This window comes from Pholcus phalangioides, unplaced genomic scaffold (genome assembly GCF_987345545.1).
Source record: "Pholcus phalangioides strain wild (caught in Gottingen) unplaced genomic scaffold, Ppha-v1.0 ptg000005l_1, whole genome shotgun sequence".
Classification (NCBI taxonomy): domain Eukaryota; kingdom Metazoa; phylum Arthropoda; class Arachnida; order Araneae; family Pholcidae; genus Pholcus; species Pholcus phalangioides.
In genome coordinates, this window is record NW_028301598.1 from 12,662,593 (window position 1) to 12,684,564 (window position 21,972).

The following is a 21,972-nucleotide window of genomic DNA, read 5'->3' on the forward strand; positions in this document are numbered from 1 at the left end:
AAGTTACTACCAACCTATATGTCATCGCTTCAAGGAACGTTCTGATTGTAGTGAAGTACAAAGGAGCATCACTGCTAATCTACAGCACAGCCGATCCACCATTGCTGCACGGATCCTGCCATTTGCATATGCTTGGACAGTGAGCCATGCATTGTATATAAAAAGACAGAACTCTGTTACACCACTACTACTTCTGTGTTAATTCTCAATGTAGCCTTTCAGTGCTGTGTAGTACATCTTAAATTCTAAAGCAATGGTTCCCAACCAGTTCTTCAGAATTACAGAAGAGCATTTTTGGGGGTGCGGAAAAAAAACTGCATGTTGATAGACTGGTTATTCAGGAAAATTAAAATGGTGTGAAAAATTATGTATCACGCCAATATTCTGCCACGTCATCCCTTGGTGTTTGCTCGCAGAAATGTCACGTGAAATTTGTGTTGTAAAAGTTTCTTTTCCCATTAGTGATCGTACTTGTTTTATATTTCAGTTGAGAAAAAATACCATTATTTACTCAAACCATTTCGTGGTTTGTTTACATTGGTACCTCATCTTATTAGCATGTTATGCTTAGATTTGATACTACCGTGAACACACGACTCAGGAAAAACGTCAAAAAATTCAATCAAGTGTCAAAGGAACATTATTTTATAGTTGTTGCAGCTGGAATCAATAAATGACAAACAATTCAATGTGAATCTTTGTTTCAAAATTTCAAAAAGTGGTTTTTTAGTTTCGTTTTTGAATTATCAAAAATTATGAAAACAAAATTAAATATTAACCATAGTCGAAAAGACGTTAAAGGATAAGTAAAAGAATTCAGAGAAATTATCAGATAATTAATGTAATCAATTACAGATAAAAAAAACCTGAATTTTCTAGGGGGTTATCCAAAGGGGTGTGGGAAGGAAAAAAGGTTGGGAACCAGTGTTCTCTAAAGTAATAACCATGATTAACTGTTAATTGTTACTACTGTATCATCAGTCCTTTCATGAGTGTCTTGATCTGTTCGTTTAATTTTGCCTAATATTGTTTATAAGGAGCAGATTGGAAGCACCACCTATCTTCATCGAGATGCCTGCCTCCTCCCCCATTGAGAATGAGAAAGTGGCACTAAAACCCAAGTTTGTCTGTAATTTGTATGTAAAACATTCACAAAAAGAAAATACTGTCGTCACCATTGATGAAATTCTTTTTTATTTTCAGTTATCAAACAAAAAAAACCTGTCTCATTCAGAGTCCAGTTTGAACAAAAATATAACGTAAATATTGAAATGAAAAAACACAGAGTCACGTGGATGATACATCACACACAAAACCGAAAATCTGAATCTCAACTGGCAGTCGTACAATCGCATTTTGATGTAAAATAACAGAAGGAAAAACAAGACTAGATGTGGAATATTTACATCAATGATCGGAACACTATTCGAAAGGGGGGAAAAAAAACTTAAATAAAAGCAAACATGTTGCAAGTTACCACAGTTGAAAGGAGAAAAAGTGATGATTTTTCTGGGAAAATAGTTGTTGCAATTCAGAATTCCTGCCTCATAATTCCGAAGCAAGAAACATCATTAATATGTTTAAAGGTCTCTCTCTCTTTAATTCATACAAAATACTTCGTCCTGATGGCATCGATTGCTGGAGTTGAAAGAAATATCAAATAAGAACTTGAACCTATGGCACTCTATCCGTCATCATCATGACTTCATTCATGAACAGCCCTGGTAAAAACACCTATCCAACGATATATGTTGCGATACCAGAAAATGAATACAAGATTGTGTTCAAAATCACATTTCAAATATACTTTCGTTTTGATTAAAGCGGCCATACTCTGGGATCATCAGCAGTGCTCTAAACCTGTGGGTGCTTGAGCACCATTCTGATTTCTGCATCAATTCTGGGAGATTTTAAGCTAAATGCTACAAAATACTAACGGTGCTTGAGCGCTGCCACATGCTACATTCGCTAATGTGAAACTTGACCATTTATTCGCAAAATCGGCAATATTGCCCCTAGGGCTTGATGGACTGGTCCGGGGGGGGGGGGGTAGAAGCTACAGGTATAACATAGGATCCTATAGGTTGGCTTGAGTTGGTGGGAACAAAAAGTTTGGGAAATCCTAAATTAGACTTTGTAAGACACAATCAGAGAAAATAATTGTTTACAAATACTTTTACCAAACTGTGAAATCCCATTCAGGAATCAGCGAGTACATATTAAAAAATATATATATGTTATAGTAAATGTGATAAACCAGTTATAACGTATACTTACCAATCGTCTTGGTAAGTTTGATAAATTTATCACTCCTTTACCAGTGAATATGCATAACCATACCCACATGTGTTGGTGGTAAATTTGATAAATACTTGGAATTTATCGTCTTTATCTGTGATTATATATAATACTCTAGTGTAATTGATGAACTTGATAAATATGAAAAAATTCTAAATGCGCCTAGTATGTGTCATGAATATAAAAATATAGTTGGGCCTCAATGTTATAACAAATTTTATGATCGTACCCTGATATATTACATGTATGAATTATCATGTTAAGTATATCATATAGTACAATTTACCATGTTTTACCAATGGCACGAAGCTTGGGTACTATGCATACTCCCCTCCCACAATACCACATGCATAAATTTTTTTAGTACTTATTAAATTCACCATCAACGCTTGGGTATTATGCATAATCGCTGGTAAAAATGATTGTTTTAGTACTTATTAAATTCACCAATGATGCTTGGGTACTATGCATAATTGCTGGTAAAAGTGATTAATTCAGACAAATTTATTAAATATACCAACGAAGCTTGGGTACTATGGATAATCGCTGGTAAAGTTAGAGAAATTTATCACATTTATCATAACATATATATGACATCCAGAAACAAAAAAAGAACAGTTACAACTTCAGGCAGAAATAGACATAGATTGCAAGTGTAAAATAAATGTTGTTATTCATCTGTTCAATATAGATATCATGTCCAATTATGTTAGTCATTATGTCCAATACAAATCTGAATACAGTTCCATATCCGCTGAGGATATTAGAATACATCAAACATGTTTGCATAAATCAAAAACATATTGGCAGCTCATAAACTGGATGATACAGACATATTTGTCACAGGCATCTTTTTCTCAGCCACCTCAGTGGGCAATTTGCCTGTTGTGAACTTGCAATTGCATTACATTGGCCTATTCGAATGTTTTTTACAAAGTTTTCTGTTTCCTTTTTTTACTTAAACAAACATACAGGGAGGTTAAAAAATAACTTTGTTGATATACGATCCCCTTAGTGGATGAAAAATCAAGGAATGGCAATGCAATTAGAGATATTGGTGTTTCAAAGCATACGCTCAAGAATGATGAGTAAACGACACCCTAGCTCTCGCAATTGTGGTCGCAGCAACAAAATTTTAAAGAATTCAAACAGTAACACTCATTTTTATGAATTGTTAACAGTGAACAACTATAAATAATGTTGAAGCAGTTCCTGTAGCACCATAAACGCTGGCAGGTGCAGTATGCAGACAAAGAAAGATTTCACCAAGCGGTTGGTGAGATAACCCTTCGGCATGGACACTTCCTGTGGCAGTAGCATGATCCGCATTGGTTGTTTCCACATGTTTCTTTGTCTATATCTAGCGTCAGTTTCTATCACATGCTATAGTACCCTTCCAGCACCATTCTCTTTTCAATGCATAAAACTGAATGTTGCTTCAAATTTTTTTTGTCGTCGTAACCGTAAGTGCAAGAGCTAGGTTTTAGTTCTTGTCATTCTCGTGAGCCCATGCTCTGAAACACTTATATCTTGATTTTTGTGGCTCTCTAAGGACTCGTATATTGAAGTTATTTTATGACCACCCTGTATGTTGATATTAGAATACATTGGACATATTTGCACAAATCAAATAAATATCGGCAGCTCATAAACCACATGACACTGACATTATATTGCCCAATTCATATATGCAAAGTTATTTTTATTTAAATAAGCAAATACTCTTTGCAAAGCTGTTATTTTCAGAGAAGACTGAGTCAAAGTGTCGTATAAAAAATAAACATTCATTGGCCTGAAAGAGATGATCTAATCCTAGTTTGAAGATGTCACTATGCAATCGTTAGATGTGTTAACTTTTTATATGAACTAATAAAACTTACAAAGACTCCAACGAAATAACACGAATTCACATCATACAATTATTCAAAAACTCATATAAAAAGAAACGTTCAGGATCGGCATGATAATATACAGTAACTGTTTCGGTCTCAGAATAAATGACAGCGAAAAACCAGGGTCTGGGTTTCGGACAGGACACATAGATTTTACTGTCCCAAACTGTCCAAAAATCCAACATATAACATAGAAACCAATACATTTGCTTTTAATGAAAATAGGATACTAAAAACTATTCATTTGAAAAATTATCAACTTGTATGGTAAAAACCATGGTATTTACTGTACTGTCCAAAACCTTGACAACTTTGGTTACAGTACAATAGGACTTCCCAAATCTAAAGCCGAATTTTTTTTTTTTTTTTCGACCGCAGACTTTTAATGTTTTTTTACGCAAATTCTGTTTAAGCTATTTCTAATACATCAAGCACTTTATTTCTTTTTTTGTACCACTTATTATCGGTTTCCACTGTGATTTTCAGGCTTCTGGGAAACAATGATAGCAATCACGTCTCGATGATTGTGATTAGTCAGCTTTGATTACAAGAACTTTTCTTTCTTCATCTCTCCGAGCTGTTTCGGCTATTTCTGATACATCAGTTAATCTTAAGAATTTTTCCAGCACACTATTTATTTCAGTGATTACCTAAGTGCATTTCTAAACATGCCGAAAGCGTCAAGGGATGTGCTAGGTACAAACGGAAACATGATGCTTCATGTACATGCGAGAAAGTTGAATTTTTCAAAAAACAACAACAAACTGGAACAATAGTATGAATCTTCTGCAGAGAACATGGAATCAGAGAATCTACCGTTTCCGATCTTCAGTAATACAGAAAAAACATTTTTCCAGGGTTTTATTTATTTTTTATTTTTTTTCAGATTCGAGCAATGATTGCAAAAAAAAAAAATGAAAAAGAATAAGGATTTTTTTTTGCTGTGGATAATTTATAATGATGCATATGAATTACAAATTATGGTTTAAAATTAAATGATCTATTACAGTGAACCCTGTCTTGAATGGAACAGAAAAATAGTCTTGTGAATAATTAATGCTTTTTCAATTACGAAACCTGTTTAAGATGGAAACTGTCTAACACAGAAGCAAAAAGGCCATTTAGTCAATTTTTAGATTAAAAAACCTGCTAAAATGAAAAGAATTTTTGGCCAACTACAAATTCGTCTTTCAGATAGGAGAAAGTCAAGTCATACTGATTCCCCCCTTTTATTAGGACACTCTTTCACTTCTTGGAAAAACGATGAATGCTTATTATCTATCTGAACTGGTTCTGGAAGCATACATGCCAACTTTGGAACCAAGTCTCCTCATAGTGCCAATGTTCATCGTCGGGAAGGGTAGGTATGAGAATTTTTTTTTTTGGGGGGGGGGGGGGCTAGGTACTTTCCTCCCAAAATTCAAGAGAAAATAAAAATTTAATCATGACCTTTTTTTAAACTCAAATCAATTTTCTTCCCGTTTAGAAAGTTAGTTTTTGAGTTCTCTATCAAACTAGCAGTATTACCTGACACTGTGCGGGTTTTTTTCTTATACTGGGAACATTAAAAATGTAGCAAACCACTGTTTGGGAACCAGGGTAACCAAAGTAGACATTCCAAAAGTCATTGTTGCTGAACAATTTTCTAACACTATCGAGCATTTGCCCAACTCTGACAAACTTTTAAAGTTGCCTATCGCTTAAGTTGGGGAGGGGGGCCTGTTCAGTACACATATAAAATTTGGTAAACATTGGTAGGAAATTGTAGATTTGCTCAGAGAACATACGCACAAAAAATTAATTTTACATATACCTAGATGTCGAGTTTTTAATTTTATAGCGCCATCTGTGAGTGAAATTGGAATTTCATTTTATTTATCAAAAAATAAATTTAGGCCACGATAAGTTATCTAAGTGCAAACTGCACCTTTTTATGTCAATTGGTTGATTTGTTATTAATTTGATATTTATTCTTTGGAAATAAAGTATTTGCATAACATCTTTTTGTACTCAAAGAAATCCTTGAACAAAAGAAGTTTCTAAAAAAAAGACTCATAGTTTTTTACGATTAAACCTATGAAACCAACCTTTACTTGCATAAAATTCTGATGAAATAGGCGTTCCACCAGCCCTTTCCTTATGGAAGAATAAAATTTTTTCCCTTTTCTGTCACAATATTACAATCAATTGGAATACCTTTTTGTGTCAGTCTTGTACTAAAAAAAAACAGCATTTTCTGTAGGTGAAACACATGGATCCCATAGGCGCTGCAAAGTTTTGACTACCACGGGTGCAGCTACAGCTAGAGATGAACGAATTTCAGATTCCTTTTTATTGATATATCTCACCGTAGATTCATTGAGTCCGTAATGGCGGACCACAGCAGGTATTGACTTTGCCAAGCATACTCAATATATCCAATTTTTCTTGTCAAGTTTTCACTTTATTTACCTTTTCAAAACATTATCAGTAACACTAAAAGAATGAGCCATCTTACACAAGCACAACTCAAATTTTGTAAACAAAACATGTGAATGACAATTGCTGAGTGTTGTCAAAAAAACTTTCCAATAAAGGGAAAAAACCACGAATATGGGGGGCCGACTGTAGTTCCGTATTTTATGGTAGAAATCCATAAAAACTATGGAAATTCTGTATTAGTAGGCAGGTATGGGGATGTAAAGATTCGGGCTCGAGAGGAAGTGTATTTTACTATGCTTGTTTAGCATTTCATCTATGATGGAAATGGTTTGCCTTTGTTAGAAAACACTCCCGTTTCTAGGAAAAATATTGATACTTTCATTTAAACTAGTTCTGGAGTGGAATATGCGAGGGAGACTAAATCATTGTTCACAATTCAGCGATACCCTGTTTTAGCATTATATTCAGTGTAGAGATAACCACCAGCAAGAAGCATGCCTTGGATTTAAACACAGAAATTGAGGTAACAGATGCAAGAGAAAAGAAAACACAGTGTTACAGAGATATGTAGAATCTTTCTCTCCAAAATATCATTGGTTGTTGATCTCTATGTCTCCAGTATTAAAAAGTACAAAATTTCTCAATTTTTAATTTTTGACAAAAGTTCATTCTAATTAGTAATTTGAAGCAGCAAACGTGAAAAAGTTCAAAGCAATAATATGCATGTCTCGGTGTTTAACACTCGTTGGTTTATAGTAGTTAGGGTGATGTTCTCAAAATTTAAGTTTTGCAAAATGACAGAAATAAATAACTGTGTATACTTTTGTGTGCACCTTTTTATAAAATGAAAACCTGTCTGGAATGGAAAATAATTTCGGTCTCTTGATGTTCCGTGTTATATAGGTTTCACTGTATATGCATAATGCTTTATTATTGTTCTTTTCCAAAGGAAAATATTAATCAAAATTCTCAAAAAATATATTACTGCTTTAAAAATGAAAAAATTAAGGGAATAAACAAAAGTTTATTCATAATCCAGAAGATTCCCTAATCCAGAATCACCTACCTCTTGAGGAGTACAGATTTGAGAGGTCCTATTGTACTTTTTAATAAATTATTTTCATAGGTAATCACACAGATAATTACGTATTGCTAAAATATGATTTTTTTAATAGTTGGGCAATGTAATAAGTTAAACAGTACCACAGCCCCAATAACACATGAATAACACATATGTGAAGTAGATCAAAGCGCTTCAATAGCTATTCGGCAACAAAATAAATGAACTAGAGCAAACCAAATCAAGAAAACATTCTTAATAAGGTTCATAATAAATTACAAAAAATTATATTCAATTCTGATGAACATAATATCATAATATTCATACAAATAGGAAAAGAAAGGTCTATAATTCTTCAATCAATAATTTTTTTTTCTTCCATCACGTGCAGTCAAACCTTATTATAATGCGTTTCAAAGAACCAAAAAATATTTTTTGTTATATCAAGTGAGGGGCGTACGCAGGATTGATCTATCTGTGGGGGGGGGGGTGCACAGGGTTCGAGAAGAGGAAACACAAGGAATCTCTTACAGCAATATTTTGGGGTTCCCCAGCACAGGTCCTCTATTATGCATCCCCCCCCCTCCCACTCCTGCATCATCAGATCCAATAAAAGAACATTCTATGGGGAATAGGATGAAAAGTTCTTTTTATTATATCAGGAGTTATGCAGTTGAACCTCATGAAGATAAAGTCAAAGAAACATTAAGTATCTCACACTAATTGAATTTCATAATTAATTGTAAAAAATGATGATTTGATTACATTGATTATGCCCAACATGAAAATTATTGAATTTGTAATATACAAGAACGCTTATTAAGTTTGACTGTAAATTATATTGTGATACATAAGGTTTGATCAAAAAGTATCTGACCAATTATTTTTTTGTGCGTACACCAATGAAGCCAGGAAAGTGTGGTTTGGTGCACATATGTAGGCAACCCTAGTGCGCATTCTTTTTTCCCTGCCTGCAGAAGCTGCCAGTCACTGCGATCGCAGATGAGTGAGGAAGTGGAAGTGAGCGTCGTCTGATTTTTTTTCACGGCAAAATGGCAGAAAAATGCTATTGCATTAAATTTTGTGTAATGCTCGGTGATTCCCAAATGGAAACAAACTGCAAGATGCAACAGGCCTTTGGGAATGAATAAATGGCACCCCAACAGTTAAAGGAGTGGTGCAACTGCTTCAAAGATGGCCACAGCCATGCTGAGTTTTCTTTGACTACAATATTATGTGGTTCATCTTGAGTATGTACTACATGACACAACCATCTCCAAGGAGTACTGCCAAGATATTCTGAGTCACCTTTGTGATGCTGAAAAGCGCAAATGGCCAGACCTGCAGGCAATTGGCAGCTCCATCACTGTAAGGCACCCACCTATTCTTCACATTTGGTTTGGCGTTGCCTATCCAAACACAACACACCTGTCCTTTGTCAGGCTCCCTGCTTTCCCGACATTGCTCCATATGACTTCTGGTTCTTCTCTAGCTCAAAATTTCAGTAAAACAAAAGTCAGACGATGCTCACTTACACTTCCTCACTAATAGGCGATATACCAGCAACTGGCAGCTTCTGCAGGCATGAAAAAAAAACTCAACAAGCGTGACAGAGGAGCATAATTATCTAGCCTTGATTTTAGAAATCAGAAACGGAGCACTTGCCCAGGACCTCAAATAGTTTGGAGGACTTCAAATATATACAATATATACAGGATGGTCATAAAATAACTTTTCTGATATACAAGTGTCTAGTGGGCTGCAAAAATCAATGAATACAAATGGAATTCTAGATATGGGTGATTCAAAATATACGCTCAACAATGAAAAAAAAACAAGAAAACATAGCTCTCATGGTCAAGGTCACAGCAACAAAATTTTTAAAAATTGAAAAGCCAACACTAATTTTCATGCATTGCTAAGTGAGAGGTGCAATGAACAACCATAACTAGCTTTGGAACGAACTGTACATGTAGCATCACAAATGCTAGCGCAGGACGCAGACAAAGTAAGAAGATCTAACCAAGGGATTTTTGCTGATGTAACCTCTGCGGCAATAATGTAATCTACACTGGTTGTTTCCACGATTCTTTGTCTGTATCTCATGCCCCGACATTTGTCATGCAACAGGGTACGCTCAACCAATGATATTCATGGTTTTTACTGTGATTACTTTAAAATGCATACAAGTGAATGTTGCCATTTGAATTTTTTGAAATTTTATTACTATAACCTAAACAGTAAGTGCTAATTTCTCTTTTCATCCTCTAGTGCAGTAATTCCCAATATGGGCATTAACACCCCCTGGGGGCGATGGAATGTTCCAGAGGGGGCAATAGAAGCTACGGGTATAACATAGGATCCTATGGGTTAGATTGCATTGGGAGAAAAAAATTTCTGAAGAAGGGGACGATGGGACAAAAAAGGTTGGGAAATTATCATCACAGGTCATAAAATTTATGCTGTTGTGTTGTCATATTTCCTGAATCTTGCATTATTAGTGCAACTAGAAATACCACTTTTATACATTCGTTCCCCCACAAAAGAAAAATCATAATTTATTTAGCTGATTAATAAAGTTCAATTAGATGCATTGGTCCCGTAAAGTTGTTAACTGTGTTGCACCTTTGTCATACACAAAAAGTAACAATAACAATTACTTCCTTAGTGCTTTTGGTGATCATGTGCAAAATATTGATGTAATTTGATGCATTGAAAAGGAAGACAAGTGAAGTTAAAATTGAATTTGAAACAATTTTGAGCAAATTATTCAAAAATATTGTTGTAGAAGTTTTTAAAAATCTCAAAAAATGCCGTTGTAGAGGGACTTATCGTTGTAAAGGATATTGTATATGGAGGGGATTAACATTAGACTGCAGTCAATTCCAAACAAGATTTTAGAAAATACAGTTGTAGAGGGATTTATCGTTACATCGAATATCATATTGTAGCTAGGTTTCACTGTATATTTATTTGACTAAATTTGGATCAAGCAATCCCTTGAGTAGAATACTGTATTTATATACAGTTAAACCTCGTTAGTGCGTCACCCAGTTAATACATCACTCCGCTTATCGGGTCACTTTTTGGAAGTCTCAATTGTCCTAAGGCAGGAATTGGCACAGCTATGGCTTACTGCGTTTAACGAGTCACTCCGCTTACTAAGTCATATTTTTGCTCTCCCAAGAGTGACTTATTAACGAGGTTTGACTGCATTTATATATATATATATTTTTTTTCTTCTCCTTCTTTCTTAATAATAAACTATTCTAAATAAATATTTATCATAGAGTCGTAATTATCGAAATATAATTTATAAGTAATAAAAATAATCTCAATTTTGGTTTTCCAAAATTCAACTAAGCCTTGTTGAATACAGGGGATAAAACATGGTGTTTCATAAAAATGTTGGGATGGCCTAAATAAAGGAAATATTTCGTAAAATGTGGATCATATAGGAGAACTTTTTATATACAAGTTTTCAGCCCGCGAGTGAAAGAAATACCACAAATCTGGCCTGTGTCTGAAAAAAAAGGTTGTACATTCCTGCTCCAGCGCATACTCTGAAACACCTATACTCCAAATTTCATATGCATTTGTTGATTTTTGCGACCGCTAGGGGCTCATATATCTGCAAAATTATTTTATGACCATCCTGTGCTCACTGACCAACCAAAATTTTTAATGTTACTCTCACAGAGGTGGGGATTGATGCTTGCATCTCCAATCGGTCAAGTCTGGCCCTGGTCATTGTGCATGGTTTCTTGCCGATGAACGTTCGTATCATATAGATAAGATTGATCTTATAACAAGGTTTGACTTTATACACCTAAAAATATTCGTATATGCAGATTCATTATTGGCAAATCAGAAAAAGGGAAAAAAATTGGATTTAAACTACGACAAATAAAAAAGAAAATACAAAAGAAGCAAATACACATACCACAGGGAAGGGAAAACTGAAACTACAAATCCTCACACACAAATTATAATTTGATGACAGGATTCGTGCGTATTGCGGTAAACATATTGAGATCGGGGGCTCTTTCACTTCTAGTGTCTTCAGTGGACTGGAAAAATTAGAACAAAAGAAAAGTTTTCAGTATCGATAAAATAACATCAACAAAAACTTGCCTATCATTTGATACCATTTTTCTCAGAACAAATACGCTTATGCTATGAAATTTGGAGCTGTATACAAGTTACATCCCTGCAATGCACCGCTTGTGTGCATTTTCAATGTAAAAAAGACAGTTTAGAAAAAAACCAACAAAAGAACGTTCTGTTTGACACAAGTTTTCGTTGTAACCCACTTTCATACATTCCTCAAGTGAACTGAATGCTTATTGTTCAGTATTTTCAAACAAATTCCATGATGGGAAAAATGTAATAGCAATGATGATGAATATGTTTTAAAAACTAATCCGAATCTCTGTATGTTGAAAATTAATAAAGTTTGATTTGATTGATTTGAAAAAACATCAAAACTTGCAAATATGGTGTGGCACAGCATAACTTTGCATTATGATTGTTTCAAAAGGCAAGCAAAAATTCTTATAAACAAATTTTGACTTGATAAACAAGATATTTCTCACAATTAGCGAGTAATTGTGGCAATAATATCACTGCATCACTCAGTCCGAGAAATATGGTAATTATAATGACAGATAATTTAAAAAACAGGATATTATTCATAAATGTTCAATTCGTAAACAGATGGGAGTCCACAAACGGCCGCAACTAAGGGGAGGGAGAGGGGAGTCCTGCCCTGGGCACTAGACCAGGAAGAAAGCTGGGTTTATTCTTTTTCCACTAAAAATTATGGGGAAAGGGAGTACCAAAATGAGTACAGAAACCTTGGGCGGCAGAGTAAATTTTTGTTTCCTAATTATAGCCCTGCTCACACACGTGACATTACAAACAGTAATTCTAAAAACAGTTGTAAAAACCCATAGAAAACAATGTAAACAGGTCTCACTATGGGTATACTACACCGCAATAAAAAGATCAAGTAACCTGGAGGAGGAACACTGAAATCTACTTCATCAATTTTCGAAATCACGAGCCGCCTTTCATCACAGATGTTAAGATTAATAATTTTAGTTTAACACATCAATTGCAGAGTCCAATTTTGCTCAAAGCTTTAAACTGTACTGGTTGGTTATCTTAATGACTGCCATATGGCGAATAAAAGAAAACGGCAAAAGTCTTATGAGAGAGTGAAAGAAAAAAGACGTTTTCAGGGATATTATGCCGAGGTGAACTGATTGAAAAGTCCACTGGTCTTCGCTGGGAATTTGAACACCCTGGTTCGTCTTGCAATCGGGACAAGCATGCTATCCATATACACCTTGGGAGACATCACTTTGTTTTCTTTATACACGCACCGATGTATGGATTTGGCACCCTCCTTCAATTTCAACAAATTCCCCCAGATGTTTTTTCCAGCCAAATACACACCACACCACACTCTAGACACACCACAATGTATGTATAAGGAAAGCAAAGCTGTATCTCACGTGATGTATATATATACAGCACGCTTGCTCAGATTGCTAGAGAACCAGTTTGATTACCGATAGAGACCATTAAACAGTTATTCCTAAATTCACCACTGCATAATATCCAGAAAAAAAAAGGTCTCTTTCCTCTATGTATTGGGCTGAGAAAAACCACCTCGCTGCTTTTTTTTATGATGGAGTGGTTCAACCAGGGGTGCTAAACCTTCTCATTCAGCAAGCCAGAAACTTGTAGGCCTATATACAGTTGATGCCCCGAGCACTAAACTAGAGGGGGGTGCCAAATTCACCCTTTAACTGCTGTATTGCAAAGGGGCACCAAAATGCTTGCTCGACACGGCTGACAAAATATCTAGTTGTAGACATGTTTGTATGAGTTCATAAAAATGAGCATCAATTATATACCCTGTATACAGGGATAACGATATGACCCATATTTCATGGGGCATCCCGGTAACTTTAGCAGTCTTGACTTTTCAATAGAATGTCGTTTTTTCCATGATATATTTTCAAGACTTGATTAAAATTCTTATTCTTCATGCAAATAAGGGTTGGTAAAAAACTTTTTTAAAAACAAACAATAAAATTTCTGAAAAATCATTCAAACTTCTAATAATTAATTAAAATAAGATGTTTATTAATGTAATTAACATAATCCCCATATTAATAACTTCTGCAATTCAATTATTTTATAGCTCAACTCAAGGAATTATTTTGTGTTTGAGAATTCTTACTATCAATATAATAAAGATGTTTTCTACAGTTACTTTCAATTATGCTTAATTAGGGCACTATTTTGCAAAAACTATGATAAAAACTAGGCAAATACAATGTGTTTAATGAAGCATAATTAATGCAGATTAATTAACAATGATTTACGATATGCAGGGTGGTTATAACTAAAGTTCTGATTTCCAAACACAGTAAAATAAGAACCACTGGTCAGAATGACTTGAAAAGTTGCATGAATGTTCCTGAGGCAATCAAATTTTATATGGCGAAGGGGGAAAAAACTTAAAAATGTAAAATAGATGGCACTGTAATCATCTAGCACATGGGAAATTTGCTTGCAGAATGGATATGACAGCCAGTCAGGCAAAATGATAATGCAATCAGCATGGCATGATTTCATAGTTCATGGAAACATCACAAAAATAAAGTCATTTAAACAAACAACTACAACTTGCACAAGAAGAGTTAAATATGTTGTCCACAGCGTTCTGGTTGTGAGGTGGAAGAACAAAAAGTGCTTGTTTAACAACAGATCAGAGTATGTCATGGTAATGATGTGAATGTGCTTTCAATTCAGCAAAGTTTACAATCTGAACACTGCACATAATATTCTGGGGTATCCCCAAAGCCAAAAGTTGCGAGGGTTACAGTAGCATTTACCTGTCAGGTGCACATGGTGGCCAGGTGTTGTCTCATGTTGTTATTGTCAAAATGGTTCTTCAGCAGCTGCTTTGCTGGTGTCACAATGCACATCTTGATAAAAGTTGTGCTGTCCACCAGGGCTGGACAAATCAAAAAAATATTTAGGTGCCAGCCAAATTCATAACGAGCAAAGGATGTTTTTCCCCAAGAAAAACAGTCCAGCGTAATTTTTTTTTACTTTTCCAGGACTTTGACTCATTCTCATGTTGGAAGACACATTATTACAAAGTCAAAAAAGAAATTGTCTCGTGCTTACACTTCATTTTAGCTATGATACATATAAAGTTTTAGGTGCCAAAACCGATTTTCTAGTCACCCCAGCATCTGGGATTTGTCCAGCCTTGCTATTCACACACTAATGCTGTTGAAGTGCCAAAATGATATGGGGCCATTCAAGTATTACGTCATCATCGATGGGGCGATGGGGGGGGGGGGAGAGGAGGGGAGAGAGGGGGTTTCCGATTTGCTGACTTTTGATGACGAGGGGGGGATTGGAAAATGCTTACGTCATCAACCACCCTTTATGAAAATATGAGTTGGATTCAGAGGGGCAGAGCTGATGACGAAATTTTGCTGACAAGTGGGGGGGGGGGGTCAAAAATGGCTAAAAATTTGCTTATGTAATACTTGAATGACCCCTATGGTTGCGCAAAATAGATTATACTGCTGGCCAAGTACAGCATCATCTACTTATACATTTAAAGGCTTTTTTTTCTTTCACCAAAGAAAATTCCATTACTTCATGCAATGAACCCATGCTAATTTTCAAACCATTCTGACTGGCAGGTCTTATTCCTGTTTTGGAATCGGAATCATATTTTGGAATCAGTATTATGTATAGCTGATTATTTTCCATAAATCACTTACTCTGCATCCTACCCAAATGGTAACCCAGTCCATATTCAAAGGAATTTTTAACTGAAAAATTTTTTGAACAGGGATCACCGGCCACTTCACGAACTGGCCAATTTCGGGCATTTACTACTGTACAGCAGAACCTTGATTAACTGTTGGTATTGTTTCAAACATGTAAAAACAATAATTCTATATTAAGCCTGGTGGTGTTATACAGTACGAGATGTGCTGCTTCTTATGGACAGAAAATGAAAATGTCTGAGGTAATGTAATTACTAGTACACTGGTCTTTGTCCTTAAGGGGCAGTTGGTCTCTTTAAGACCACCTGCTCTTAGCATGTCAATGAAGTCACTACTGTTGCTGCTTCTTTGTGAAGGGGGAAAAAGCCTGTGAGATAATACACCATCACCACCACATGTGTGATGCAATTCTCATTCATGAATTTGCTAGATAGAGCATCAGAATATAGCGCAAAATTATAAAAATGCAGTAAGAATGAGAAATTTTGATACTGTATATAATTTTCAGCAACTAAGATAATTAAAATGAAAGAAAATTTATATTCAGACCACTTCTGAGATTTTTTTTAAAAACCACTTGATTAAAACCAACGTGGTTCAAACCAAACAACCCTGCCGGAAATTAACAATATTTCCATGACTTAAAAGTTATACTATGATAATTATGGCTCTAATTATTATATAAATACATTCATTTCACATATTTGTCACACGTATATCTTTTTTTACCGAATTTAATTTTAATCCACTGTGAATTGCAGTAGCCTTTATTTGACTGTCCTTGGCGATTTTTAAGCCATTTTTAGCAATAGTTGTAAACTTTACAATTTTTAACAATTTGTTTGGATATGATTGTCAACTTTACTTTTTTTTCCTATAACTGGCAATTGCATTTGCCTGTGATTGGCAACTTTACTTGTTTTTGAAAATTTTTTTACCTCCAATTTATAACTCTACTCGCCTTTGGCAATGTTTTTGTGATATCTTGTTAAATTCTGATTTTTCTGTATATTCGTCAAGGAAATAGTCAGTCTAGATCAGTGATTGCCAACGTGGGCGTTAACACCCCCTGGGGGCAATAGAATGTTCCAAGGGGGCGGTAAAAGCTACGGGTTTAATATAGGATCCTATGTGTTAGACTGCGTTGGGGGTGATGGGAGAAAAAGTTTTGAAGAAGGGAGTGATGGGACAATAAAGGTTGAGAAACACTGGTCTAGATATTTATCATGGCATATAATAATAATTTTCTACTAGGACAACACCCTTCACGGGTAAGATGGAACCCACCCCTCCTTGTCGAGCCACATTCAGCCTGCAGGCTAGAGGTTGTGCACCCCTGGTTTTCACAGTGTTGAAGCTATCCGATTTTCATAAAGAAGGCTGCTTGATAGATTTTTCTTGATGGTGATTTCTGCACAACATCTGTTTTAGTTCCCTCATTGTAACGAACTAGTTTTGACAATGCAAAACAATAAAATTTTAACTTTTCAAAAATGTTTTAAAAATGGTTGTCACCTAAATCCCCAGCACGGTCAGGAATGCCAGACTCCTATCTATACAACATAACTGCTTGAAATTGTGTGTGTGCCAATGGTCATCCCAATAACCAGCCAGTACCTTTTGTCAACACTACTGCTTCATATAGGCCTCGTGATAAATATACAGGGTGGTTGCATAATTTGCCTTGCTGTAATTTACTGGCGAGCCATTGATACAAGAGACGTACTTCCAATTAGAAAAATTATCCAAACAAAATGTAAAACTCAGGCAGGTCCCACATGTTGTATATATAGTAAATAAAATAAACAAATTAACTTTTTATATGGACATCCTGTCCTAAAAACCCAACTACAAAGTTGTTGCCTTGTCCATTAGTTTTCAATAACTATACAACCTTTTGCAACATGAATGACATATCTGAGGTCTACACGTTATCTGGATAATTTTTCAACTTGGAAGTATGCCTCTAGGATCAACGGTTCACCAGTAAAATGCTGCAAGGGGAATTAAGTAATCACCCTGTATAACCTCTTTCAAGACGTTTGATGGATTACTGCAGCCATTTTCAACCTGGTGCTCCTGAAAGCACTAATAGTGTTCAATGCTTGTGTCCGATTTTGTGCTCGCGAGCATCAAACATCCTGTAGAAATCACATTCGAGGATTACAATTAAATGCAGATTACAGGCATAAATATGTCAAAGTTGTCGTAAGGAGGTGCTCTTCGTTTGATGGTGGGCAAAGGCAGAGCTCTTGGCTCAAGAAAGGTAGAAGAGCCCTGGATTATCGCAATCATTCCTATATGTTTCTCAATAAGACACGCGAAAAAAGATAGCTTGTTCATTCTGAAGTGGCATAAAAGGAGTTTTTTGGTGATTTTACATTAAATAAATTTACAATCTTGCATCAATTGGTGATATTAACATAACGTGAATCGCTCTCTACAATTCAAACTGCACATGAGAAGGGGGAAAACTTTCACAGAATACATTGACACAGAAGTTAAATTAAAGTCAGTGTTCATAAGGTTGCTGACTTAAATTCTGCGCAAGAGAATTCAGAACAGCAGTAGGTGGAAGCGCAAGCGTCACTTTTGGATCGACTACGAGAGGAATGTTAATTTTTAAATTGCACGTGTTCTGACAGATTTTCCCGCAGAGGGTACATGAAGAGTTTGTTTCCCTACTGTGGACTTGCATGTGTCCCTTTAAGTGACTTCTTAATGTGAAACTTTTATGGCAGACATCGCAAGTATGTCTTACTTTAGTATGCGACATGAAATGTGTCTTTAACCTGCTCTTCACGACAAAACGTTTACCGCAAATGTCACAGTTATGAGGTCTGTCACCTGAATGAAGCAGGGCGTGAGTCTTAAGATGAGATTTCTGCCTGAACGACTTGTTGCATATCGGACAGGTGAACGGCCGCTCTCCGGTATGGATCATCATGTGTCTCTTCAAAAAATACTTCTGTTTGAAAGCTTTGTGACATATCGAACAGGCGAATGGGCATTCATTGGTGTGCGTCAACATATGCATCTTCAAGTTACTCTGCTGGATGAACCTTTTTGCACAGATCGTGCAGGCATACGGTCGCTCACCAGTATGTGTCAGCATGTGTCGTTTCAAGTTTCCTTTCAGAGTGAAAGTCTTCTTACATATGTTACACGAGTAAGGACGCTCTTTTGGCACGAGGGAGGGGGGTTGTCTGGGCTGCTTCCCAGCAGGAGGAGGGGGTGGAACTGCTGCAGCTACGGCAGTTGCAGTCCTCGCCTCGAACAGGTAGGCTGTAGTATACATATTACACAGATATGGCTGTGGCTGCGGTTGCTGTGGCTGCTGATCACCGGGTTGGTGACCATCTTTTGTGACGTTTAGATTCTGTTCAACAGCCATAGTCCTTATCGACTCATTCACTTCACAATCATTTCAAGAATACGTTTGACTTGGTTCAGGATTCCAATTCATTTACTTTGAAATAAGTCTTCTTGCCCAGCAACATCAGATTCATCTGCAAGACAGACGCAATCAGATATAATAAATTGATATAACAACATACTTAATATTTTTCATGACTTCTAATATAAGATCAAATGAAAACCGAAAAGTTGTTATAATTTGGTTTATTTAGTGTATGAGAGTGAGGAAAGTTTGTGTAGAGGTAAGGAAGCAACCCCCACTGTGGAATAGACTCTCCCTAGGAAGTCACGCAGAATCACATGATATGTGCTGGCGGTCAACCGACAGTATCGTCCAGCAGCCAAAAGTAACAGTATGAACCCTCTGAGGGTAGAGAGGGCCACCCTATCTATAATAAGTGTTATGATTTAATATATTTTTAATATTTAGTTTGTATCTTCAATGATCAATTCATTTTTAATTTTGGCAAACCATCCATCGCTAGCCCAAGATCAACTACCCCCAGATTCTGGAGCAAGGCCGCCCCTAGGCTGGAATCTTTAGTTTTTTAGCATCCAAATGTTAAGAGGGCTTAGGAGTAAGTGATAAATGTTTATGAATTCTAATTGGCATGATGTTGGTTTTACCATTCTAATATAAGCCTCTTGATCACACATTCAACAAATTAGCCATTTGTCCGAGTTCAGTCCCCCCCCCTCTTTTCCCCCATAAATACCTTTGTTCACAGGCAGGGCCGTCTTAAGAGCATCATGGGCCCCCGGGCCAAGTGATTTTTCTGAGGCCCTACCAGGCAAATTCTTTAAAATTTCAACCAGATCTAATTTTTGTGAGGCCCCTTTCCTCTTGAGGCCCCCGGGCTGTGCCCGGGTGGGCCCATGCGTTAAGACGGCACTGTTCACAGGGAGCATTCCCCTTCCCACAACAGGCTAGTGAAAACATAGAGTAGCTTATCCTCCAGAATAGTAATTCCACCTGGTGGAGAAATAAGGGAGCTATCCATTTTTAGATGACAATTACATCTTTATTGATGTGTATTTCATGGCAAGATTTCCGTTATTATGGCACATGCCAAGTTGGCAGTTTTTCATTGCCAACTAGTGATGCGTGGCTATATATAGAACCTGTATCAGAATAAATCTGTGTGGCATGATGCCAGACTGTGACAACACTCAAAAGGAATCTTGTGTTTTTAATAATATTTCACCATTACTTGCAAGGTGCACACAGATGTGGGGTTTTTCAGAAACCGCAAGTGTGGAAAGATGGGGTACAGTGGAGAGGCAACCTATTTCTTATCTCTCAAGAAACGAAATATAAAATTTGCATTGAAATGTAAATTTCATATTTCATTCCATAGTGAATCTATTTTCATTATGAACCAACAGCCAAGAAATAAGTTGTCACATTAATGATTTGCGAACCCTCTTACCCAGTGCACTTGCGCCATGGGGTGGTGAATCAACGCCTGACGAAACTGACCCGACACTAGCAGGAAGGGAGAGAAAACCTTGTGGTCAAGGCCATCTTGATTTCAGATGTCAACAAACAAAAAAAAAACCGTTTGCGAAATTCATACCCAGGTTCAATCACTGATATCGCCTTCGATTTTATTTATCACTCCAATAAATTATTCTTACCCATACAGATTAACTACATATAATACGTAACAACCAAAATGAAGAATTATGGGAAATATGATGGTATATGCGTATTATGGGTAATATATGTATATGGGTAAATGTATTACAGGAATTATGGGTATGAAAAGTAGCCAAATTTATCACAAAGAATTTGCTGCCTTGGTCTGTACCCAGGTTACAGAAATCTTGTGGAATTTATGGAAATCTCGTTTGAGCTTGCCACCCTATAGTCCGTTTCAGGTTAACTTTGCAGTGAAGAGGAAGCTACAAGAGAACCTCATCACTCGTTGCTATGGCAACAAAAGCCTCTTAACCAATGTATCGATGCGCGGCTTCCGTAAGGTATGGACGATTTCTAGGATACCGCGAAAATGTCATTGTGGTTGCTATAGATTTTTGGATAATGGTAACCAATATTTTTTTCTAATTTAAAAATTTCAAACGAAGAAACATCGGTTCAAAACAATATTTTCCCTTTTTTTTTTCACAAAATCATTAAAAAAATTGAAATATTCTGTATAAATTATCATCATAAAACTCCGATTTACGGGAACTTTATTTTGCGGCGAAGGAGTATACTCTCTACCTTTCTCTTCACTGCAAAGTTAAACTAAAACGAACTATAGAATGTAACACGCTCAGCTTCCAACCCCATAAATGCACTTCTGATCAAAGGGAGTTTGTTTTTTTTCCCTCTAATGGACTTGTTTAAAAAATGGAATAGCTTACCCTCCAGAGTAGTAAATTCCACCTGGTGGAGAAATCAGAAAGCTGCCATTTTTAGATGACAATTATATTTTCATCGGTGTGTATTTTACATTCTAATCGTTTTTAGTTCATTCTAATTTTTTGCAGCTGCATTCAGCAATTATTGCCAACATATATTTTAAGTATTTTTATTTCTTTTTTTTCGGTCACTTAAGTTAGGCAACCTCAATGCTGCGGCCTTTTATATTTATATAATAATTATAATCGTCCTTTCTTTCAAAGCTTGCTATTGTATTGGGTTTGTACGTAAATCAAATCACCGATGGTATCAATTGTTTATGTTTGGGCGATTTCAACTCATAAAACGAACCATACATCTAGATACATTGATTTCGAAGCCTCTGCGTCACGTGCATTTATTTTCGAAATAAAGATAAACAATGAAATAAATTAATAGAAAATTAAAAGGTTTTCACACACCGAGTCATATTTGTCAACGATGATGTTAGCTTCGCTGCGAAACTCCAAACAGACGGCCATTACTCTTTTTTTTACGGGTTTGGTTTTTCCCCGCGAAACTTCTTTATTCATGTTTTGTATAATTTATTTTTTACTCAATTCTTACTGGAACATAATTATGAATATAGCGATAAATAATTTCAATTGCTTGAATGTTTTAAATAAATAATTCTTAATTATAATTTTA

General features: G+C 35.9%; 1 protein-coding gene across 4 annotated transcripts; it reads right to left on the reverse strand.

Annotated features, from left to right (window-relative positions):
• Positions 1 to 1,171: 1,171 nt before the first annotated feature.
• On the reverse strand, positions 1,172 to 21,822 carry LOC149086318 (uncharacterized). 4 transcript variants are annotated; one of them, XM_089232336.1, is made up of 4 exons: positions 21,747 to 21,822; positions 18,262 to 19,009; positions 11,615 to 11,741; positions 1,172 to 11,500 (listed from the first exon to the last, which is right to left on the reverse strand). In XM_089232336.1, the coding sequence occupies exons 2-3, from the start codon at positions 18,892 to 18,894 to the stop codon at positions 11,658 to 11,660; spliced, it is 717 nt and encodes a 238-aa protein (XP_089088462.1). In that variant the 5' UTR covers positions 18,895 to 19,009; positions 21,747 to 21,822; the 3' UTR covers positions 1,172 to 11,500; positions 11,615 to 11,657. The 4 variants fall into 4 exon arrangements, with proteins under 4 accessions (XP_089088462.1, XP_089088463.1, XP_089088461.1 ...); XM_089232337.1 differs by having other exon boundaries at positions 1,172 to 11,741; positions 18,348 to 19,009; XM_089232335.1 differs by having other exon boundaries at positions 1,172 to 11,741.
• Between the last annotated feature and the right edge of the window lie 150 nt (positions 21,823 to 21,972).

Bases quoted from the DNA above. Each gene is read 5' to 3' on its own strand.
- LOC149086318 (XM_089232334.1), bottom strand. From the start codon at position 18,894: ATGGCTGTTGAACAGAATCTAAACGTCACAAAAGATGGTCACCAACCC.